Source organism: Tenrec ecaudatus, chromosome 16 (genome assembly GCF_050624435.1).
Source record: "Tenrec ecaudatus isolate mTenEca1 chromosome 16, mTenEca1.hap1, whole genome shotgun sequence".
Taxonomy (NCBI): Eukaryota; Metazoa; Chordata; class Mammalia; order Afrosoricida; family Tenrecidae; genus Tenrec; species Tenrec ecaudatus.
Window position 1 is genome coordinate 87,046,399 of NC_134545.1, and position 19,791 is coordinate 87,066,189.

The following is a 19,791-nucleotide window of genomic DNA, read 5'->3' on the forward strand; positions in this document are numbered from 1 at the left end:
ACTGGCGGTACCCAGTAGGGCAGAAGATGCAGCTTAACGTTTCACTGGAGAAGATAGGGGTGTAAGCATATCCTCCTGAAATGGACATGGAAAACTGACTGACAGTATTTAGTGATATTAAATAATATATTAAAACATTGATAACAGTGTTGTAGAGTTGTTTGTTGGTTTTTTTTTAAATTTGGGTTTAGTCTTTGTTATATGGAAGGTTTGATCTTTTGCTTGCTTTAAATTCCTTTGTCTTTAAAAGCTGCATACAAATAAAATTTCCATGTAAAATAATGACAGTGTCCAGGAGTTGATTCAAGGTAATCCAAAGGGAAAGAGATTGACCAAGGCTTCTAGCCTCATGGCTCAAAAAAGCAGGGCCTTTTTCTAGGATTCAGTTTTTGGTTTGGGGATTGGTTTTTTTCGGTCAGATGACATTTCTTCATTATTGTTTTCTTTTCTTGCAGAACTCTCAGAAATTGAGCCCAATGTGTTCCTTCGTCCATTCCTGGAAGTGATTCGCTCTGAAGATACCACTGGCCCCATCACTGGACTGGCGCTCACCTCTGTCAGCAAGTTCCTGTCCTACGCCCTCATAGGTAAGCGCTCAGGCTGTTCTTGGGTGATCACAGCAGTTCATCTCCTGCCTCTTTGGGAGGTGAGGAGGGACCAGGCCCCAGGCAGTGAGCTAGTGATACTAAGAAGGTTTTTCCAGGAGGGGTAAAAATAAAGAGCTGATACCAAGGGCTCAAGTAGAAAGCTTGAGAATGGTGAGGGCAACAAATGTACAGATGTGCTTGACACAATGGATGGATGTGTGGATTGTGATAAGAGTTGTATGAGCCCCCAGTAAAACAATTTTTTTTAATCTAGGTAGATCTATAGAGACATTAACTTGATATAGGCATGACAAGAGAGGATGAAGGGTGGGTGTGAGGAGCTAACAAAGAATATGATAAGAAAGTGTTCTGAAATTGATTGTGGTGGCGATTGCGCAAATCTTAATATTATTGAAGAATTAAATCGTATAATATGTGAAGCATATGCCAATAAAACTATTTTTAAAAAAGAAAAAAAGTTTTTTTCCAGCCATCTCTTTCCTTTAGAATAGAAATGTTTGTTATTGACTACTCACTGTGCTAATTGAGTAAGGTTGTTTTGCACGGGAAGGAAGGGAGGGAGGTTTCCCTGGGGTTCTGCTCTAGTTCCTCTAACCAACCCTTGGAGGTTTGGAGGGCTGGGGCCCTGGAGAGCTCAGGGTGTGAGGTTCTTGGAGGTTTTGTTGATTTGGTTTTATTTTTTAACTTTTTATTCTGAAGTAAGTGAAGGTTTACAGAGCAGATCATTAATTTTGTATTCAATGCTTTATACACATTTTGTTTCAATTCATCCATTGCAATTCCCTCAATGTATCATCACCAATCCCATTTCCTGTTTTCATTCCTCATTCTTTACTAATCCTATGAACTTGTCCTTGAGTAAAAGCAGTTCTTTTGATCTTAAAAAGTTGATTATTCAAAAACGGGGTTGAGTTCAGTTCCAGACCTGAAGGGGATGACTAAGGGCCTCCGTTTTGGATGTCCCACCAGTCTCTAACAGCCTGTTCTCTTTGATGATTATGAATTCTAGGCCACATTTTCCTCCCACTCTGTCCAGAACCCATCCAGTGTGATCCTTTTCAGAGTAGTTTATAGTAATAGCCAGGCAACATCCAGTTCTTCTGGGTGGTCTCATAGTTGTAGAGACTGATGTTTCCATGATTCATTAGTCCTTTGGACTAATCTTTTCCATATATCTATCGATTTTCGTCAATCGTCTTTCCTCCAATGGGGAGACACCAGTAGTTGCACCTAAGATGGCTGTTCATGAGCTTTTGAGACCCCGGTCACTATTTATATTGGCTTCATTTTAAAAGATATTTTAAAAATATAATGCATGCTTATTGGAAGCAGACAAAATAAGGAAATGTCTAAAATAAAAGTTAATAGTCTCTCCTCTATATTTCTGAGTGTTTCTCCCTCTACCTGAGATAGTGTTAACACCCTGATGTGACAGAGGGGCTTCACAAAGTTATGGGAAAATGGAATTGAAAGTGAACAGAGTTTTTCCACAAGTCCTTTCATATATAAATATATGCAAGTATACCCTTTCTTTTAAAAAGACATTAGAAATAGAATTGTACGCCATGCATTTTTCACTGATAGTAGTAACTTAGATGTACCTGATATAATTATCCATCTGACTTATTCTTTTAAGTATAATTCCCATAGTACAGATATAATATTCAATCATAGCCCCAATTGGGAGCTGTTTTAAATAATGCTAAAATAAGCATCCTTGTTCATGTGTCCTTATTTACTCATTTTCACTTTGTACAACAGATTCCCATCCTTGGGGTTTCTGGATTGAATGCTACATGCATGTTACATGTTCATAGGTCCTACCAGGTTGTCTTCCCAAAAGGTTACACCATTTGACCCTCACACTGACAGTGTGTGAGAAAGTGCCTTTCTCCACCAAGCACCAGCATTGAATACCACCATTGTTCTTTATTTATGCCAATTTGGTGTGTAAAAACTGGCATATTGTTTTTATTTCCCCAAACATTTGACATTTGAGTTTTCTCTCCTCTGCCCATTTTTTTAAATGGAGCTGTTTTTGTTTTTCTTAGCAGTTTATAGGAGCTCTATCAACTTTTAGTTTGAGTTAGTATTAACAAATATTCTCTCTCAAAGTAGCCCAAATACTGTACCTCGTATGTTACTTCCCTCTGATTTTGTGTATGGTGTCTCTTTTGGATTCCTTTTCAGTTGGTCTCATCATTAGGCTCCCGGGTTCTTTTTGCCTTATTGCCAGCCCATGTGCAGGAGCGAAGAAATAGACAACAGGCAGCTAGCTGTCTTTGTTTCTAAGTCGGGGAACAAAACATGATGAAGCTCAGGCTGTAACTACCCAGAGAGAGAAATGGGCATAAGTTCAAAGCAAGAAAAATGTTTAATCTTTTCTAGAAAGTCAGCTTTACATAGCTGAAACATTCAGTTTCTTGAGCAGGAATCCTGGGTGTCAGCTAGGTTACAAATAGATGTGTCAGTCTCTCCAGGCACCCACCTTCCAGCTTCACACGTTTCCTAAGCAAAATCAGACCCAGCTAGTCCCAGCCTTGCCCTGAGCACCACCTGCAGGTCATCTCTCTTCACAGCCTCCAGCATCTGCCCACTAGGTGCCCTTTCTCTCTGCTCCCCTGTTCCTGTCCCTTCTGGGGACTTGGCAGACAGGCTAGTTATTGGAGACCTCAGGCCAGCTGGTCTTGTGGTTTCCTGTGGGGAGAAAGGAGAATGCTGGAGGTGGTGATTGCAGTGGGCATGAGAAGGGGCAGGAAGGAGTGTATGAAAGCCCAAAGGCAGAGGAGAGAAGACCAGCAGATTCCTATGCAGTCTGTTCCAGAGTGACCTGGAGAGGAGACATTTTGAGGAAGAGATCTTGGGGAAACCAGAAATGCTAAGTGGGCCCAAACCAAACACTCCTTTGTTGAGGCTATACTTTTCAGAACAAACACCCTCCTCCCCACCTTCCCGTTCTGTGACCCAAGGCTTCTGGGATCATTTTAAGTCCTACCTTTTGTTTGGCCCCATCCAGCTTCTGGACCAAGATTTGTGCTCCTGATTGCCAGCCTTCTGGCAGGCTCTGCCTGTTATGATTGTGACATGCCTTTTTAGAAAATTACGCTTGCTACCTCAAGTTCACAGTATACACCGCTCTGAAGAGATCAGTTAGGCCAGTGATTCTTAACCTGTGGTCGCAACCCCCTTTGGAGACAAAGGGATTGAACAACCTTTTCACAAGGGTCACCCGATTCATAACAGTAGCAAAATTACAGCTATGAAGTAGCAACGAAAATCATTTTATGGTTGGGGGGTCACCACAACATGAAGAACTGTATGAAAGGGTTGCAGCATGAGGAAGGTTGAGAACCACTGAGTTAGAGCATACAGCAGTTTTACAAGAGAGAGGCAGAAGTTGACCCCCCCAGAAGCACTGTACGATAGGAATGAGACTGCCAGTTCCTTCTGAAAAGAACCAGGATCCTGTGGAAGGGCCCTAGAGTCTTGAGTAGGGGCAGAGCTATGAGAAAGAACTCAGGCAAAGGCCTTAAGAGTATAGAATTTTCTGTGTTAACTGGAAAAAAACACAGAAAATTGGGATGATGCAAAAGCTGAGTCACACTATTTTACTCTAATCAGTCATCGAGAAATTGACTGACTCCTTCGTGACCTCAAGAGTAGCCACTCCTGGTACTGAGTGGAGGGAAGACTGCCATGAGTGATACAGTATTTGACAAGTTGTCATGACAGAGAGAAAAATGAAAACCACTCACGACTAACACAACATTTGTGGCTCATTGTTGTGCATGCCACGCTCTGGTTTATTGATCATCCCTTGAGCTTTGGGCTCAGAAACTCCATTAATTTCCAGTGCCAAGGAAGAAAGTGGTAAGAGTTTCTTCTACCTCCTATCCCTTCAGCCTGAAAGGGGCTTCTGTCCTGCATCATGCCACCTTTGGAGCAACGTTATCACTCTTTTTTTTTTTTAAAACAATTTATTGGGGCTGATACAATTCTTTTCACAGTTCATACATATACATACATCAATTGTATAAAGCACATCTGTACAGTCTTTGCCCCAATCATTTTTTTCTCTTTTCTTCTTTTACATTTTATTAGGGACTCAAACAACTCTTACCACAATCCATACATATACATACATCGATTGTATAAAGCACATCCATACATTCCCTGCCCCAATCATTCTCAAGGCATTTGCTCTCCACTTAAGCCCCTTGCATCAGGTCCTCTTTCCCCCCCCCCTCCCTCCCCACTCCCCCCTCCCTCATATGCCCTTGGTAATTTATACCTCGTTATTTTGTCATATCTTGCCCTATCCGGAGTCTCCCTTCCCCCCTTCTCTGCTGTCCCTCTCCCAGGGAAGAGGTCACATGTGGATCCTTGTAATCAGTTCCCCCTTTCCAACCCACTCACCCTCCACTCTCCCAGCATCGTCCCTCACACCCTTGGTCCTGAAGGTATCATCCACCCTGGATTCCCTGTACCTCCAACCCTCATATGTACCAGTGTACAGCCTCTGTCCTATCCAGCCCTGCAAGGTAGAATTCGGATCATGGTAGTTGGGGGGAGGAAGCTTCCAGGATCTGGGGGAAAGCTGTGTTCTTCATCGATACTACCTCACACCCTAATTAACCCATCTCCTCTCCTAAACCCCTCTATGAGGGGATCTCCATTGGCCGACACTTGGGCCTTGGGTCTCCACTCTGCACGTCCCCCTTCATTTAATATGATATATATATACATATATACACATACATATATACATATACACATATATACACATACACACACTTATATCTTTTTTTTTTTGCATGATGCCTTATACCTGGTCCCTTGGGCACCTCGTGATCGCACTGGCCGGTGTACTTCTTCCATGTGGGCTTTTTTGCTTCTGAGCTTGATGGCCGCTTGTTCACCTTCAAGCCTTTAAGACCCCAGACACTATCTCTTTTGATAGCCGGGCACCATCAGCTTTCTTCACCACATTTGCTTATGCACCCATTTGTCTTCAGCGATCCTATCATGGAGGTGTGCAGTCAATGATATGATTTTTTGTTCTTTGATGCCTGGTAACTGATCCCTTTGGGACCACTCGATCACACAGGCTGGTGTGTTCTTCCATGTGGACTTTGTTGCTTCTGAGCTAGATGGCCGCTTGTTTATCTTCAAGCCTTTAAGACCCCAGTCACTATCTCTTTTGATAGCCGGGCACCATCAGCTTTCTTCACCACATTTACTTGTTCGTTATCACTCTTAATACTTTATCGTGCCCTGTCTTTTTGCCTACTTCTGATTCATTTTCAGGACCGAACAGTAGTGAAAAAGATCCTTCAGAGCAGATTCTGGGGCAGGAGCCCCACAACCCAGAGAGTTCTGTAGGAACCTCTTAGGCCTTGAGGAAAGCATCTTCGGCTGCTCCTTGGATCCAGCACCAGAAAGGGAGCGCGCGCGCACACGCACACACACACACACACACACACACACACACACCCCACCACACACACACACCCGGCCCGCATTTGTGCTCGTTGTCTGGCCCCCAGTTTGCCCCTTTTCTTCGTCACACTCTTCCACTCTCCAGTTAGCCAGCTCCAGTTTGGTTTGCTTTGTTTCCCTCCTAATACACCAGTTGAGTGCAGCTGGGTTCTTGTTCAGTGTCCTATTGTTTTAAAAAGAGTGAAGCCAGAGAGGCACTGCTCCCTGAGCATCTGTACTGAGGCACCACTGGGGGGACTGGCAGCAGTGATTGCCCTTTCCCTTGGCTCACCTACCTACCTACCTTCTCTATCTCACTTGCACAAAAGTCCAGAAGCAACCAGGGAGAGAAGATGTGTTGAAAGACAAAAAGAAAGGCTGCAACCTTGGCATTCAAAGTTCTGGTTTTCTCAGGGCCCAAACTCATAACTCCAGGCCTTTTCTTCAAGAAATGAGTAGCTTTTCACCAGTAATTCCCAAAGTGGGGTCCCCCAATCAGCAACATTCATTCACCCAGGATCTTCTTAGAAATGCAAATTCTCCAGATCTCCTAATTCAAAAACTCTGCAAGTGAAGCTCAGCAATTTTTCATCTAACAAAAATTCCAAATGATTCTCACTCCTGCTTACGTGGAGATCCACTGTTCCACACAGTGGACTTTGTGCAGAAAAGCTCACTAAACTTTTGCCCATTTAGGGCAAACGTTCTCAAGTTGCTTAGGGTATTAGATGAAAACCAAAGGCTTGCAAAGCGGTCCCTCGCGCGGATGCCTTGTGCTCTCTCGCGCTCTCGCCCTCGCCCGCTTCTCCACACTTAATCTTTTTTTTTCCCCTGGAGCAGATCCCATTCATGAGGGCACAGCAGAAGGCATGGAGAATATGGCAGATGCTGTCACCCATGCCCGCTTTGTGGGCACAGATCCTGCCAGCGATGAGGTTGTCCTGATGAAAATCCTCCAGGTAAGTGGAGGGAAAGAGCAGTCAGGCTAATGGCCAGGAGCGGGTACCACCAGCTCTGCTTGCCCCTGTCAGCCAGCAACCGGAGCTGTGTTTGACTCCAGTGGGGCTTAGCAAGCGACTGTTTCCAAACAAGCAGCTCAGGTACTCAAAAGTAAAAGCTTTTTCTAAGGAAAATAATTAAAAACTTGAATGATATCAAATACTGGATGCCCTTAATACACTTGTGCCTCAAAGACTGTATTTGCTCCGTCCATCTGTTAAGCTCCTGGGCTACAGGCCTGGAAGGAATTTTGAACCATGACAGGGTCATGCACAGTAAAGAAGTAGCTCCTCAGGTAGTCCTGGGAAACCTCTCTGCCCAACTGAAGCATTCACCTTGACTGCTGCTTCCCTGGGAGCCTAGAGAAAATAAAGCCTAGAACCTCTCTCCCGCCCATGTGCCTCTTCCTTGCCCCAACCCACCCACCTACCCATTTACCACGGTATCTCCCCGTTCTGCATGGTAGGTTCTGCGGACTCTGCTACTGACTCCCGTGGGTGCCCACCTCACCAATGAATCTGTGTGTGAGATTATGCAGTCTTGCTTCCGGATCTGCTTTGAAATGAGGCTCAGTGGTACGTGCTTGCATCGCCTCACCTCCATCACACCTATCACCAGTGTCCATAAGTGTGAACACAGGATGTTGTTTCTGAGCCTCAAAGAGCATGATTTCCTGCATCACCTACTTGGCAGGGTCATGGATGTTGAGAATTTTGTCCTTGACTGTTGTGAAGACTAGACTGGAGACCTCAACCCATGGTGCCAGGGAAGGAGGTGGGATGGATTCTAGATGGGACTCAACCCAGGCACCATTCTTCCTCCCTTAAGGTTTTTGGGCTTGATGGCAACCTGAAACTGCCTCAGCGCCTTCTTTCCTGACTCGGTACTGCCACCTAGTGGGCCAGAAGCATTATGATTGCCAGGCTGAGCTGGAGCTGGTTTTAATAAGTTCGACATAATCCTTGGTAAACAAGGTTTGGAGGGGAGTCTGCTCTGAGAAGCCTCCTGATAATAGCACAGCAAGTAATGACACCTGTGTTATTTGTTTTTGCCTGTGCAGAGTTATTGAGAAAATCCGCAGAGCACACTCTCGTAGACATGGTGCAGCTGCTCTTCACAAGGTAAACCTGCTGCTGTTTGCTTCAGCCCGGCTGCCCAGGCCTCTGGAGCTTGTCTGCTTCCACATAGCCACTTCAGGGACCCAGCCAAGCCCACAGCCACATCAGAGGCCACTGGGATTATAGATGGGGGTAGCTCTCTGGGCTCAGGGTTACCGGGCAAGGGAAAAAGAGGAGGGGGCTTGCTTGGCCTCAGGGGTGGCGGGGAAACAGAAGGTTATTTGATCGAGGCTGAAAGACTTCCTTCTGCATCCTAAACTAGTATCTGTGTCTGCACAGAAACAACCGAGAAAGAGAACCCATGGAGGAAGTCAAGTTCGAGGGCACAGGGAACCAAGGAGCTGAGCTCCCGAAGCTCATCCTGATCTCTCTGAGAGGGACCAAAGCCAGGACAACCAGTATTCTTGGTTTGCCTGGGACTGTCTGATTTTAGCACTGAAAGCCCAAGCCTATTGGGATGGTTGCTTAACCTTAGGCAATGCCCTCAGGCTCTAGGGCATAAGAGGCCTTTCCATATTATGCCTTACTTCCTATATCCCACATCTCCTTGTAGCTCCTATTCCCAACTAGCCTTGAGGAGAGCTAAAGAAATAGCTTGAAAACATGTCCCTGGGATTTCTTTCTTGCTCTTTAGGTCTGTAGGTGATAATGCTTGTATCTATAGACTAGGTCTATCCCTTTTCCCCGGAGTCTGTTTTTCAGACTCAGGTTTACTGTTTTCAAAACCTCACTTTGCCTTCTCCTTGTGACCCTGTTCCTAGTCGTCTAAAGATTTGATAGACTTCCCTCTCCCCATCTCTTGGCTCCTAGTAATGGTTAACAAGTGAACCCAAGCAGGAAGATGTCACTTGAAAGACGAAACAACCTCCACACTTTCAGGTCACATAGTCACTTTGCCCTGATGACTTTCAAAAGGTGTTCATGTCATGAATCCCCCAATACCTGTGACTCTTCGTGGAAGCTCTGAAAAGAGTGAATGTAGTTGGCCTCTCTCTCTCCCTAGCTTTTCGTAAGAAACAGGGATGCGCTGGCCCAGAGCACTTCTGGAATATGGCTGGCTTAGAGTGGGGAATATGTCCTTAACCCTCATGACATTTCTTGGAATTTGCTATCTTGTAGGTTACCTCAGTTTAAAGAAGAACCGAAGAATTATGTGGGGACCAACATGAAAAAGGTATGATCAGGAAGCCAGTCTGCTGTTTCTCATTCAAGCCTTGACTTCCCAACCTAAGTGCTAGAGGGATTTTCCTGGATAGTCTTGCTTAGCAGAGACATGCTTTTGTCTTAACAGGTCTGCTTGGAATCTAGACGATAGTTCCCACTACTTCAGCGAGCAGTTTATTCTCTTCCCAAATGCCTTTCCTTCCCCAGCTCTTCCTTCCTGGCCTTTGTTGATCCACCAGATAAGCTGGTGAGCTAGTCCTCCATGGACCCTGGAAGAGGGTGACCTGAATATGTATGTTAACACAGATAAAAGTCCTGCCATCCCCTCAGGGCCCAACCTTGTCACCTGGTAGGAGCCAAGAGAGGCGAGGCCCCAAATTCCACCCTATTGCTGGATTAGTCTGGGCTCACGCTTGAGCTAGCCTCTGTTGAAGAGACAAATCAAGCCTGACTCCAAGTTGGAAGGTTTTCCAGCTGCTGGGAACAAATGAGAAGAATGGCCTCTCTCTATTGTGAACTGAAACCCTGAACTTCACAGGTGTCTGATGAGAATTCTGCTTGCAAATTGAAGAGGTTTTGCCCCTAGAGATGACCCTTGGCTGTTTGGTGCATGATCTGACCTTCCCCTCTCCCCTGCTATCCATCCCCACTCCTGCCCTGTGCCCGTGCCCTGTGCCCTGTTGGTGTGTGTCTGAGTTTACTTCACTCTGTTTAAATCGTGCATTTGCCTGTCTTTCACAGATTTCTCCATGTCTCCTCAACACACTGGAGCTAAGTAGTGGGGAGCAGCCCAAAGCCCTGAACCAGTTAGAGAGGGTACTACTCTTTAAGAACCTCAAGGTCTCTCTCCCTCTCCCTCTACTTGCCCCCCTCCTTTTATTTCTTTAAGTATTTGTTTACTTTTGTATTGGTAACATCTGGGTCCCATTTCCACTGTGCAGAGCACAACTTACCCCACCCCACCCTTATAACACAGCACGGCTTTGAAAGAGGAGTTGCATGTATTTGTAGCTTTATAAGGTTGAGATTTCTCCTGGGCCATCTGAAGCAGGAGGAGAATGCCTTGAGCTGGTGATGCATTATTTAGTGAGACTAGACAGAGCCTGAGTCCTACTGTCACTCTTGGGGAGCGTTCAGATCTACCATTCCAAGAGAAACGATGAGAGGCATCCAAGAAAGCCCGTCCTTTCCCTCTTTTCCCCTATCCCTGTGTCAGAGCAACTTTAGAGAGATGAAGCACCTCAGTGCCTGGACTGAGGTAGAGGGACAGTGTAGTCTAGCTCGCTGAGTTCTTTTTCTTCCCCTAGGTTACCACTCAAGGCGTCACTCCAAGGTTTAGAACTCTAGATTCGTGGAGAGAGGCTAGGGACTGAGGTTGTCCAGGACACTGAGAATACCTGTCATCTTGGTAGTGCCGTCTCATCTTTTTAAAGTTGGGATGTAGGAAAAGGGTCCAAAGTAAAGATTACCCTAGTCCCTATATGTCTACTTTAAAGAAGAGGGAGAAAAGGAATTATGGTCTGGGTGAGTCACAAGAGTTTGCATGCTAGAGGTGTGGTTGAAGGCATCCAGGGCTTTTAAGATTAAACAAACAAATAAACTGTGGGTATAGATGTGCACCCAGCAAGGCAGTCAGTCCTTCAGCCTGTGCCCTTTATGCATGGATTGTATTAATGTTTTGTTTGTTTGCTTGTCTTGAGAGTCACAGCTCTCTTCAGTGGCTAGCTGGCTTGTTGTCACGATCACTTTTTAAAAAGCTATGCTGTCCTTTGGGAGTAGAATTTTATACAGAGAAGGGGGTGTTGGTCTCCATGAACATCTCCTGCCCGCCCTCCCCATAGGCACAGAGCACAGCTCTATTTGTTGAAGGCTGAGGCATTTATGAGGACTGGCAGTCTTGTTGTCTGACTCTAGCCAGGAGGCAGAGAAAGCTCACTGAAACCACCAAGCTGGAGCTAGCTGAGCAAAAGACAGAAAAGCAAATGGCGAGGAAAGGCTGAACCTAGTGTGGAAAGGAACCTCAGTGAATATCTGACTTCTCAGTGGGATTAGGATTGCCTGGAGTCCCCGAAATCGGGGAGGCTCCTGGAGAAAAGGGCACCCCATAAAACTGTATCCAGACCTTAGTATTTTTTGAAGCTCAGTCACAACTACCAATAAAGCCAGGAAGTCTTTGTTTTCTTTAACGGAGACCTTGGGCTTCTTGCACTTCTGTGGTTTTTGCTAACTGATCCCCTCAGAATAGTTTTCACCTTAAACTTGCCCTGCTGAGCTCCAGTGGGGAGGCGTGCTTTCCCAGCCTCCATATACAGGCCCCACTTCTGCTGAAATAGGGGCACGTTTCTGGGGAATCGTTGGTGGTCCATTGACCACTCAAGAAATAGTTCAGTGTGACTCTGTGGTGGACCATTTTAAAACCCAGATGCCTAAGCCTCAGAACTAGGGGAAAGAAATGGTCTTAAATAAAGTTCCTGAACTTAGGGTTGAGGAAATGTGTGGAAAAACCTACATCTTAAGTGATAGATGATCCCTGTGACCAAACAGGAGCCACAAAAGAACAGAAGTACAGCAAGAGTGGGTCCAAGGAATCAGGGCCTTCCCATCTGAAAGCATAAATTGAATCTAGAAAAGCCAACGGTCTTTTTGAACTCTCCAGAAATGGGGGCAGCTGAGAGTATGACATGATCTTCCATTCTTAATTTTAAATAAATTGGTGCCACCCCTTTGTGAATATAAGGAATGAGCCTTTGTTCAATTTGATGTAGACATTCTAAAACGTAAGGTGTGTGTTTATGGTCGAGGGTCTATACTCTCGGTCCATCCATGAAGCAATACAACAAAACAAAACTCTCACCCATCAAGTCAGTTGCTACTGACTCAGCAACCCTGTAGGGCAGAGTAGAACTGCCCCTCTGGGTTTCTGAGACTGGAACTCTCTACAGGAGCAGAAAGCTTCATCTTTCTCCCAAGGAACAGCTGGTGATTTCAAACATAACCCACCACACTAAGGCTCCTCCCATGAAGCAGTAGGAAAGCCAAAAGCCCGGTAGGAAGGTGTAGGCTCTTGTCACTGATTATAAACTAGCAGGAATAGGAGGCTCTTCTCCAGGGTGGGGGCAGAGGACACCCAGGAGTCCCTGGGCCTATAGAGCTGAGGCTCTGGGCAGAGGAGTTCCTGCTCCTGTCCTTTCTGCCAGAGGTCACTCTCCTCTACAGGACTCGGGACCCAGGTGAACAGAGTGATAAGTGTGAGGATTGGCCCTTTCCATGACCAGCTAGACACACAATGTCACTTTCTAGTTGGAGGCTGCCAAGCCGACTTACAAAGTGGCACATGTAGAAGCCAGGTGAGAGGATTAGGGGTGTGATCTTATAGTCTATCATAGGTTCCAAAACTTATTTGATCTACCGCCCCCTTTTCAGAAAAAAAAAAGAAAATTATTCAAATGCTACCCTGGTAATTAAACACTTTTGTACTATAGCCCATAATCCTGAATGAAATGTAGATGTCTGCTTTCGACGCCTCCCTGGATCATCCAGCACCCCCAGGGGGCAGTATTGCTTTGGGAAACATTGGTCTAGATTACTACCTGGGGACCATTGTGGGCCACAAGCTGTTTCGAGGAACTGGTAGGACTGAGAGAAGGGAGATTTCTAGGGATAAAGTCTTGGTTTGGATATTAGTGCTAATGAGATGTGATGTTTCCAGCTGAAAATGAGAGCAGGAGGCATGAGTGATTCATCCAAATGGAAGAAACAAAAGAGATCCCCCCGGCCCCCTCGTCATATGACCAAAGTCGCACCAGGTTCAGAGCTGCCTGCCTCCGATGGAGCCACCCTCTCTAACCTCACTGGTAAGTAGCCTGGGTGCCGTCCTTGAAGTAGAGGAGATAGAAGAAAAACTCCTTACTCTCGTGGGGACATTGACATTGAAGACTGATGAACCGAGACTGTTCAGTATCTCTGCAGTGATGGGGTGCTCTCCTTGCAGAAGGCCTCTGACAACTTTAGAGATCAGTTCATGCAGAGATTAGGAGGTAGGGGGGGGGGGGAGGAAGCCCAGGGAGAGTACGTTTTTCCCACAGTGCCTGCCTTCTCTTCTCCTTTAAGCCTCACTTCCCTTGCTTGGCAGGTGGCATGCCCTTCATTGATGTTCCTACCCCCATCTCCTCAGCAAGTTCAGAAGCTGCCTCGGCAGTGGTCAGCCCTTCTACAGACAGTGGCCTGGAGTTCTCCTCCCAGACCACCTCCAAGGAGGACCTCACTGACCTGGAACAAGCTGTCTCTCCAGGCTACAGTGTAGCCGCAGAGCCTGTGAGCGGCGAGCTAGGGCTTCCTGAACAGCCTGATCCCCAGGTTTGGCTTTGATTCCTAAAGAACCCTCTCTAACCTTCCCAGTAGGAATTAACTTGATCCTTTGTGTCCTTGTCTAAGCTTGGCTCAAAGGAAGGCTAGGGCAGGGGGTGGTTCTTTTTAGCTATGCTGCCTGGAAAGCCCACAGCAGAACTCACAGTGGGAGATAGTTGGGGGTGGGGGGCGGGGGCAGGGATTTTTCAAGTTATGCATATGTGTAGCACTTGGCAAAGGCCAGCCAATGGCTGTAGCTTTCTCTGAAAGGTAATGATCTGAATCCCAGACTGGTGGGAGCCTCTACCACCTCTAGGGTCTGGTAAATCAGTGATGCCCCAGGGGATTTGCTCTGAATCCCTCACCATACACTCTCCCCACCACCACCAACCATCTAGAATTGATTCATAGCCTACTGAGCAGGCCCTATGCCTACAATCCATTCAAAACAGATTAAAGGAAAAGTACTTCAGAGTCAGTTCTGAATTTCTCTGTCCTCGTCGCTCTTCCTTTAACCTCTGCTACTGGTCATAACAGGAAGGAGCCCAGGTGGAAAAGGCCCAGTCTGCATCGGTGGAATCCATCCCTGAGGTACTAGAGGAGTGCACGTCCCCTGCTGACCACTCCGACTCTGCCTCTGTCCATGACATGGATTATGTCAATCCTCGGGGAGTGCGGTTTACGCAGTCCTCCCAAAAAGAAGGTGAGTGTTCTCTGGAAGTCTGCCCATTGGTCTTCCCCATCCCATCCACTAAGCTGCAGGTCCAAGTTCTAGTACATTTTCCTGCCAACATGGAGTGAAGCCAGAGAACTGTTGACATGGACAGCACCCTTTCCTAACTCATACTGAGAGGGAATTTGGCAGAAAGTAGGAAGCGAGAGGGAAGAATAGAAAGCTTGGAGTTTGTAACAGAAAGGTAGCATCTTTAACTCTGATTCCCTACAGTAAGATGAGTTTCTCTACTTTCCCAGAAAACAACGTTTCTTCCTTGAAGAAAATCACTTACCTGAAACTGCTTCACATAATGCTTGGCCACGTGGGCCACATCATTAGGCTGATGGTTTCTTAGTAGTCTCCCTTCTCTCCTGGCTTTCTCAGGTACAGCTTTGGTACCCTATGGGCTGCCCTGTATCCGAGAGCTCTTCCGTTTCCTCATCTCCCTCACCAGCCCACATGACCGTCACAACTCGGAGGTTATGATCCACATGGGGCTACATTTGTTGACAGTGGCTCTTGAATCAGCTCCAATAGCCCAGTGCCAGACCCTCCTGGGCCTCATCAAGGATGAGATGTGCCGCCACTTATTCCAGGTAAAACTGACTTGCTGGAGGGGCTCCAAGACCGCCAGCTACTTTCCAAGGTCTCTGGGGCCGAGAGCGCACCAGGTGGCTTGACCAATTTGTAAGAAAAGCAGAGAGCCCAGGATAACCCTTCCCTTGCGACTGGCCAGTCGTCCTAGGAAAGGGGCTCTCGTAGCTCCCCAGGGGCTCTGGCTCTCAGAGGGAAACAGGAATAGTTGGTCTCCTGAGAGCACAGGACCTCAGTGGCAACCTCACCACTGGTTTTCCTGCCTCTTGCCGGTAGAGAGTTGAGCCATGGCAGGTTCAGAAACCTCATGGCCCACCCTGTTCTACTCTCCAGCTGCTCAGTGTGGAACGACTGAACCTCTATGCTGCTTCCCTGCGAGTATGCTTCCTGCTGTTTGAGAGCATGCGGGAACACCTCAAGTTCCAGTTGGAGGTGAGTCTCCTGACCTTGAAGAAAGGAAAATTGTGGAGACACGCGGCATTTTGAGGTCGCTGTGGTGGACTTGAGACTTCCTGTAGGAAAGTATTTTAACCCCCATGGTTTGGTTCTTCTTCTGGTCTCAGTAAGGTAGAAGTCCAAAGAAAGCCCGGGAAAGCGAGCTGGTTACGAAGTGGGAGAACCTAAATACCAGGATTGGCAAGTAGTTTCATGATGCGTGAGAACAGTTCTTCCTTGCAACACCGGCAGGGAAGTCAAACCAGCTCTGCCACTGCAGGAACAGACCCGATCAGCCTAGCACAGAGGGCACCCAGGGGCAGCAGGCAACTTGTTTCAGATCAGTCATGAGACAAAGCCAGACTTTTATTTCCCAGCGTGGAGACCACAAAAGATGTATTGCAGAAATGGAATACTTTAAGTGTCTCGTCATGCTGGCCTCCCGTCTGTGCTTCTGTTTCCTCTACTTAATGTTCTTCCCATCCAATTTTGTCTCTTCCTTTCCCGAATGCCCTTAACCTGCCCAAATGGCAACTGCTGGGTTGCTGATGCCAGATGTACATCAGAAAGCTCATGGAAATCATCACTGTGGAGAACCCCAAGATGCCTTATGAGATGAAGGAGATGGCACTGGAGGCCATTGTACAGCTCTGGCGCATCCCTAGCTTTGTCACCGAGCTCTACATCAACTATGATTGTGACTACTACTGTTCCAACCTGTTTGAGGACCTCACCAAGTTGCTGTCCAAGGTGCTGATCACTGTGCCAGGCCTCTGGAAAAGGGGACTGTTAAGGAAACACTTGTGATTTGGGGAATGGGAAAAAGAGAGGCATTTTCTTAGGACAATATAGAAGCTATGGTATCAAGAATTTTGGGAAAGGATTCGTTAAAATATAAAGTACTCTAACCTCAAGCCTCCTGAACATGTTTACTTTCCAGAATGCCTTCCCTGTCTCTGGTCAGCTCTATACAACACATCTGCTGTCTCTTGATGCACTGTTGACAGTGATTGAAAGCACTGAGGCCCACTGCCAGGTCAAAGGCCTCAACAACCTCACTCAACAGGAGAAAAAAGAGGCAGCCAGACCCAGCTATGAAGCAGTAGATGGTACCCGAGAAACCAGTAATGGTGAGCAGCATTTCTTTCTTTGAGGATTCCAGAGTTCTGTGCATACCCTCTGTCTACTCCCTGAATCCTAGCTCCTGCCCTTAACATCTCTCCTCCTTAGGTGGTAGCCCCTATTCTGGGTTTCCAGGATTTGGTGGTTTGAGTCACAGGCAGGGAGGCAGATGAGCAGAATTCATGAACTTTGCTCTTTCTCCTCCTCCCACCTTCAGCTCTTGGAAGAATTATTGTCTCTTAACAGAGGGAGAGTAAAGGATAGAGGCAGAGGACTCTGTCCCAACCTTCTCCTAGACCACCTCTCCCTCTAATTCATCTCTGTCTTCATCTTGAGGCCGAGGTGGCAGAGTCTCAACTATAGGCTAGCCTCCTCTTCATTGTGGAATGGAACATTCGGTAGAGCCGGACTGCGAACCCCTTTGTTTTGACCTGGGTTTGCCCTCAGTAGGACCAACTCCTTCCGTGCGAGCATGGTGGTCTCTCTGGCTTGAGAGTCAGCCTCTCCAGAAGCTCTGCTTGACTTCCTATCCCATAGTCTTCACACCTCATCTTCTCTTTCACCAGCTGAGAGAGCAGCCGGCAACAGGAAATCCATAGGCATGGCCCCCGACATCCCAGGCCTACTTCTGCCAGGTGGAGGGCAGCTGCCAGCAGAACATGGGAAGCCAGGATGCAGTGATCTGGAGGAAGCTGGTGATTCTGGGGGTGGGTACTGAGTGTCCATAACTCCACACCTCTTCCATTTGGAGGTCCTGGTGGCGAGTGGCAAGAAGTGGGCAGAGAAAGGCCCTAGGACATTGGCCTCTTGGAGCCGTGGCTGCTCACCATGTGCTCAGCCCCAGAGAGGGGAGAGAAAATATCTGGAGCCCCAGAAGCTAGGTTTCAAGAGCAGTGGAGACTGATAAAGAGAAGGGGATTTCTGAGCCATCTTCTTCCTCACTGGACCATAGACCACTGACCTTCCCAAAGTCATTTTCCTGGTAAAAGAGGTCTCACAGGATTTTCACTTTCTTTCTTCTATTCCTAGCTGACCAAAAGTTTACCCGGAAGCCACCTCGATTTTCCAGCTTCCTGCCTGATCCACGGGAACTGGTTGAAATAAAAAACAAAAAGAAGGTACATACAGATAGACCCCAAGTTCAGCCTCCACTCACCTCTGTCTGATGTCCTTTGTGGGGTTCATCCCAGAGCATGAGAGAAAGTCTGGCAGCTCAGTGCTGCTTTGTCAGTCTCTGAGCTAATTGAGAGTTCAGCCACCCCTCATCTCCTTTGAAACGCTCCCCTTACTCCGAAGCCATGTGGTTCAGCATGTTTTATTATATGCCCTGGGGCAAGTGTTGCATTAGTTGAGAGGCCGCTGTTAATGAGGGTGACAAAGCCCAAGGAGCTAATGTCATGTAGGTCACAGTCATTCTACCTCTAGAGTGGTAATGAACAATTAGAGGAAATTTATATTTATTCTCCTAAATTAGTAAAGTTCAAATAACTGTGCTTGTCCTTCATGTATGCATGCATGAATGTGAGCGCGGGCACACACACACTAAAAATAAAGCTTCTGTCTAACCATTTATTCCTTTTATTGCCAGTCTAGTCCCTAAATGATTTTAATTGTGCCCCGCTTACAGGAATATGGGTGGACAGGCAGAAAGTGGAGTTACCATCATCGTTCAAACCCCAGAACCACAGGAGCTAGACAACCAAAATAAAGGGGGAATCCAACCTACGCCCCATACAAGACGCTGGCTGTAAATAAGCTCAGGGATGGATATAACACTGAAGAGAAGATGGAAATCTTTTCTAGTCTTTCTTTTGTTCTGAGCCCCAAGTGGGAGGAGGAGAGGGAGCTGGCCCGTGACTCTTAAGCACTCAGAAAAGGAGCTCCTTAGCCCGTCTGAATTAGACCTGAAAGTTGGGGAAAGTGAGAGGCCAATATCATCTGGCCTTAATTCTGGAGTCACAGAGGGGACCACATCATCAGAGTCCCTTAGCTGACCAGCCTGGCCTTGTGTGGGTGGCTCAGGAACACCTCTGCATGTCTGTCTGCTAGCTGCTGATCACTGGCACCGAGCAGTTCAACCAGAAGCCAAGGAAAGGAATCCAGTTTCTGCAGGAGAAAGGCCTCCTCACCATCCCAATGGACAACACAGAAGTAGCCCAGTGGCTCCGAGAAAACCCTCGCCTGGATAAGAAAATGATTGGGGAGTTTGTGAGTGACCGGAAAAACATTGACCTGTTGGAGAGTTTTGTGAGGTGAGGAAGCTGTGAGCGGTGTGCGACATAGCTTGGTAATTTTTCTAGATTGGGTTGCCTTCCTCCCAAGCAGTGTTGTGCAGTTTTTGCTGGTGACCCGGGCCACGTGTTTCCAGCACTTGTAGCTGTTGGACCTGAAAGGGATTCATGACTCAGTTTGGAGAGCCTTTCCATTCCACATAGAGGATATTACAAAGGGCTGGATCAACGTGTCTAAGCACAGAGGATGAGTCGTGGGGGAAGGGGTAGGTGGGGGTAAAGTTACCAGACAGGAACCTCCTAAGGTTAAGGATTTCCAGTGTTCTGCTCTATATTAGGGATGACTGGGAGCTACCTCCCCTTTCCCAGAGCCCTGGAAGAAACAGTGTGGATAGACTGTGGCTAATAGAAAGAGCACTTGAGCATTTACAACCTGTACATCGTCCTTTGTGTCCTTTCTCCTTTTCCTATAGCACCTTCAGCTTTCAGGGTCTGAGGCTGGATGAAGCTCTCCGCCTGTACCTGGAAGCCTTCCGCCTGCCTGGGGAAGCGCCAGTCATCCAGCGGCTGCTAGAAGCATTCACGGAGCATTGGAGGGTGAGTTTGAGCTCAGGATCCCAGCTCAGTTTGATCGAGGGCTTCTGTGGCCTTAACTAAAGGACTTCACTGCTGTCTCCTAAGAATCTAAGAGCAACATCTGTGAGCTTTCCATGGAGAGATCAGCTTCTGCTAAGGAGTTGGCAAGAGATTGGCCTGGGTGGTACTTCTCTGTACCGGCACTGACTGGGTTGGTAGTGAAGGTTTAAGTGGCCAGACAAGAACATTGACACAGGTGGGCTCTTTGCTTTTTCAGAATTGTAATGGCTCCCCATTTGCCAATAGCGATGCCTGCTTTGCCCTGGCCTATGCTGTCATCATGCTTAATACGGACCAACACAACCACAACGTTCGCAAACAAAATGCACCCATGACCCTGGAGG

The 19,791-nt window shown here is 47.0% G+C and overlaps 1 protein-coding gene across 5 annotated transcripts in view; it reads left to right on the forward strand.

Annotated features, from left to right (window-relative positions):
• Positions 1–19,791, forward strand: part of GBF1 (golgi brefeldin A resistant guanine nucleotide exchange factor 1) — a 125,877-nt gene that overhangs the window by 93,256 nt on the left and 12,830 nt on the right. For 2 of the 5 annotated variants that reach the window (XM_075533743.1, XM_075533744.1), the window contains exons 4-20: positions 456–587; positions 6,927–7,045; positions 7,552–7,660; positions 8,146–8,206; positions 9,323–9,377; positions 13,077–13,221; positions 13,500–13,723; positions 14,252–14,417; positions 14,814–15,025; positions 15,357–15,455; positions 16,014–16,208; positions 16,399–16,588; positions 17,147–17,287; positions 17,610–17,698; positions 18,630–18,832; positions 19,285–19,408; positions 19,665–19,790. In XM_075533743.1, the coding sequence (XP_075389858.1) occupies positions 456–587; positions 6,927–7,045; positions 7,552–7,660; positions 8,146–8,206; positions 9,323–9,377; positions 13,077–13,221; positions 13,500–13,723; positions 14,252–14,417; positions 14,814–15,025; positions 15,357–15,455; positions 16,014–16,208; positions 16,399–16,588; positions 17,147–17,287; positions 17,610–17,698; positions 18,630–18,832; positions 19,285–19,408; positions 19,665–19,790 (2,390 nt within the window). Of the gene's footprint in view, positions 1–455; positions 588–6,926; positions 7,046–7,551; positions 7,661–8,145; positions 8,207–9,322; positions 9,378–10,108; positions 10,208–13,076; positions 13,222–13,499; positions 13,724–14,251; positions 14,418–14,813; positions 15,026–15,356; positions 15,456–16,013; positions 16,209–16,398; positions 16,589–17,146; positions 17,288–17,609; positions 17,699–18,629; positions 18,833–19,284; positions 19,409–19,664; position 19,791 lie in introns of all 5 variants that reach the window. The other 3 variants (XM_075533745.1, XM_075533746.1, XM_075533747.1) reach the window with 2 other exon arrangements.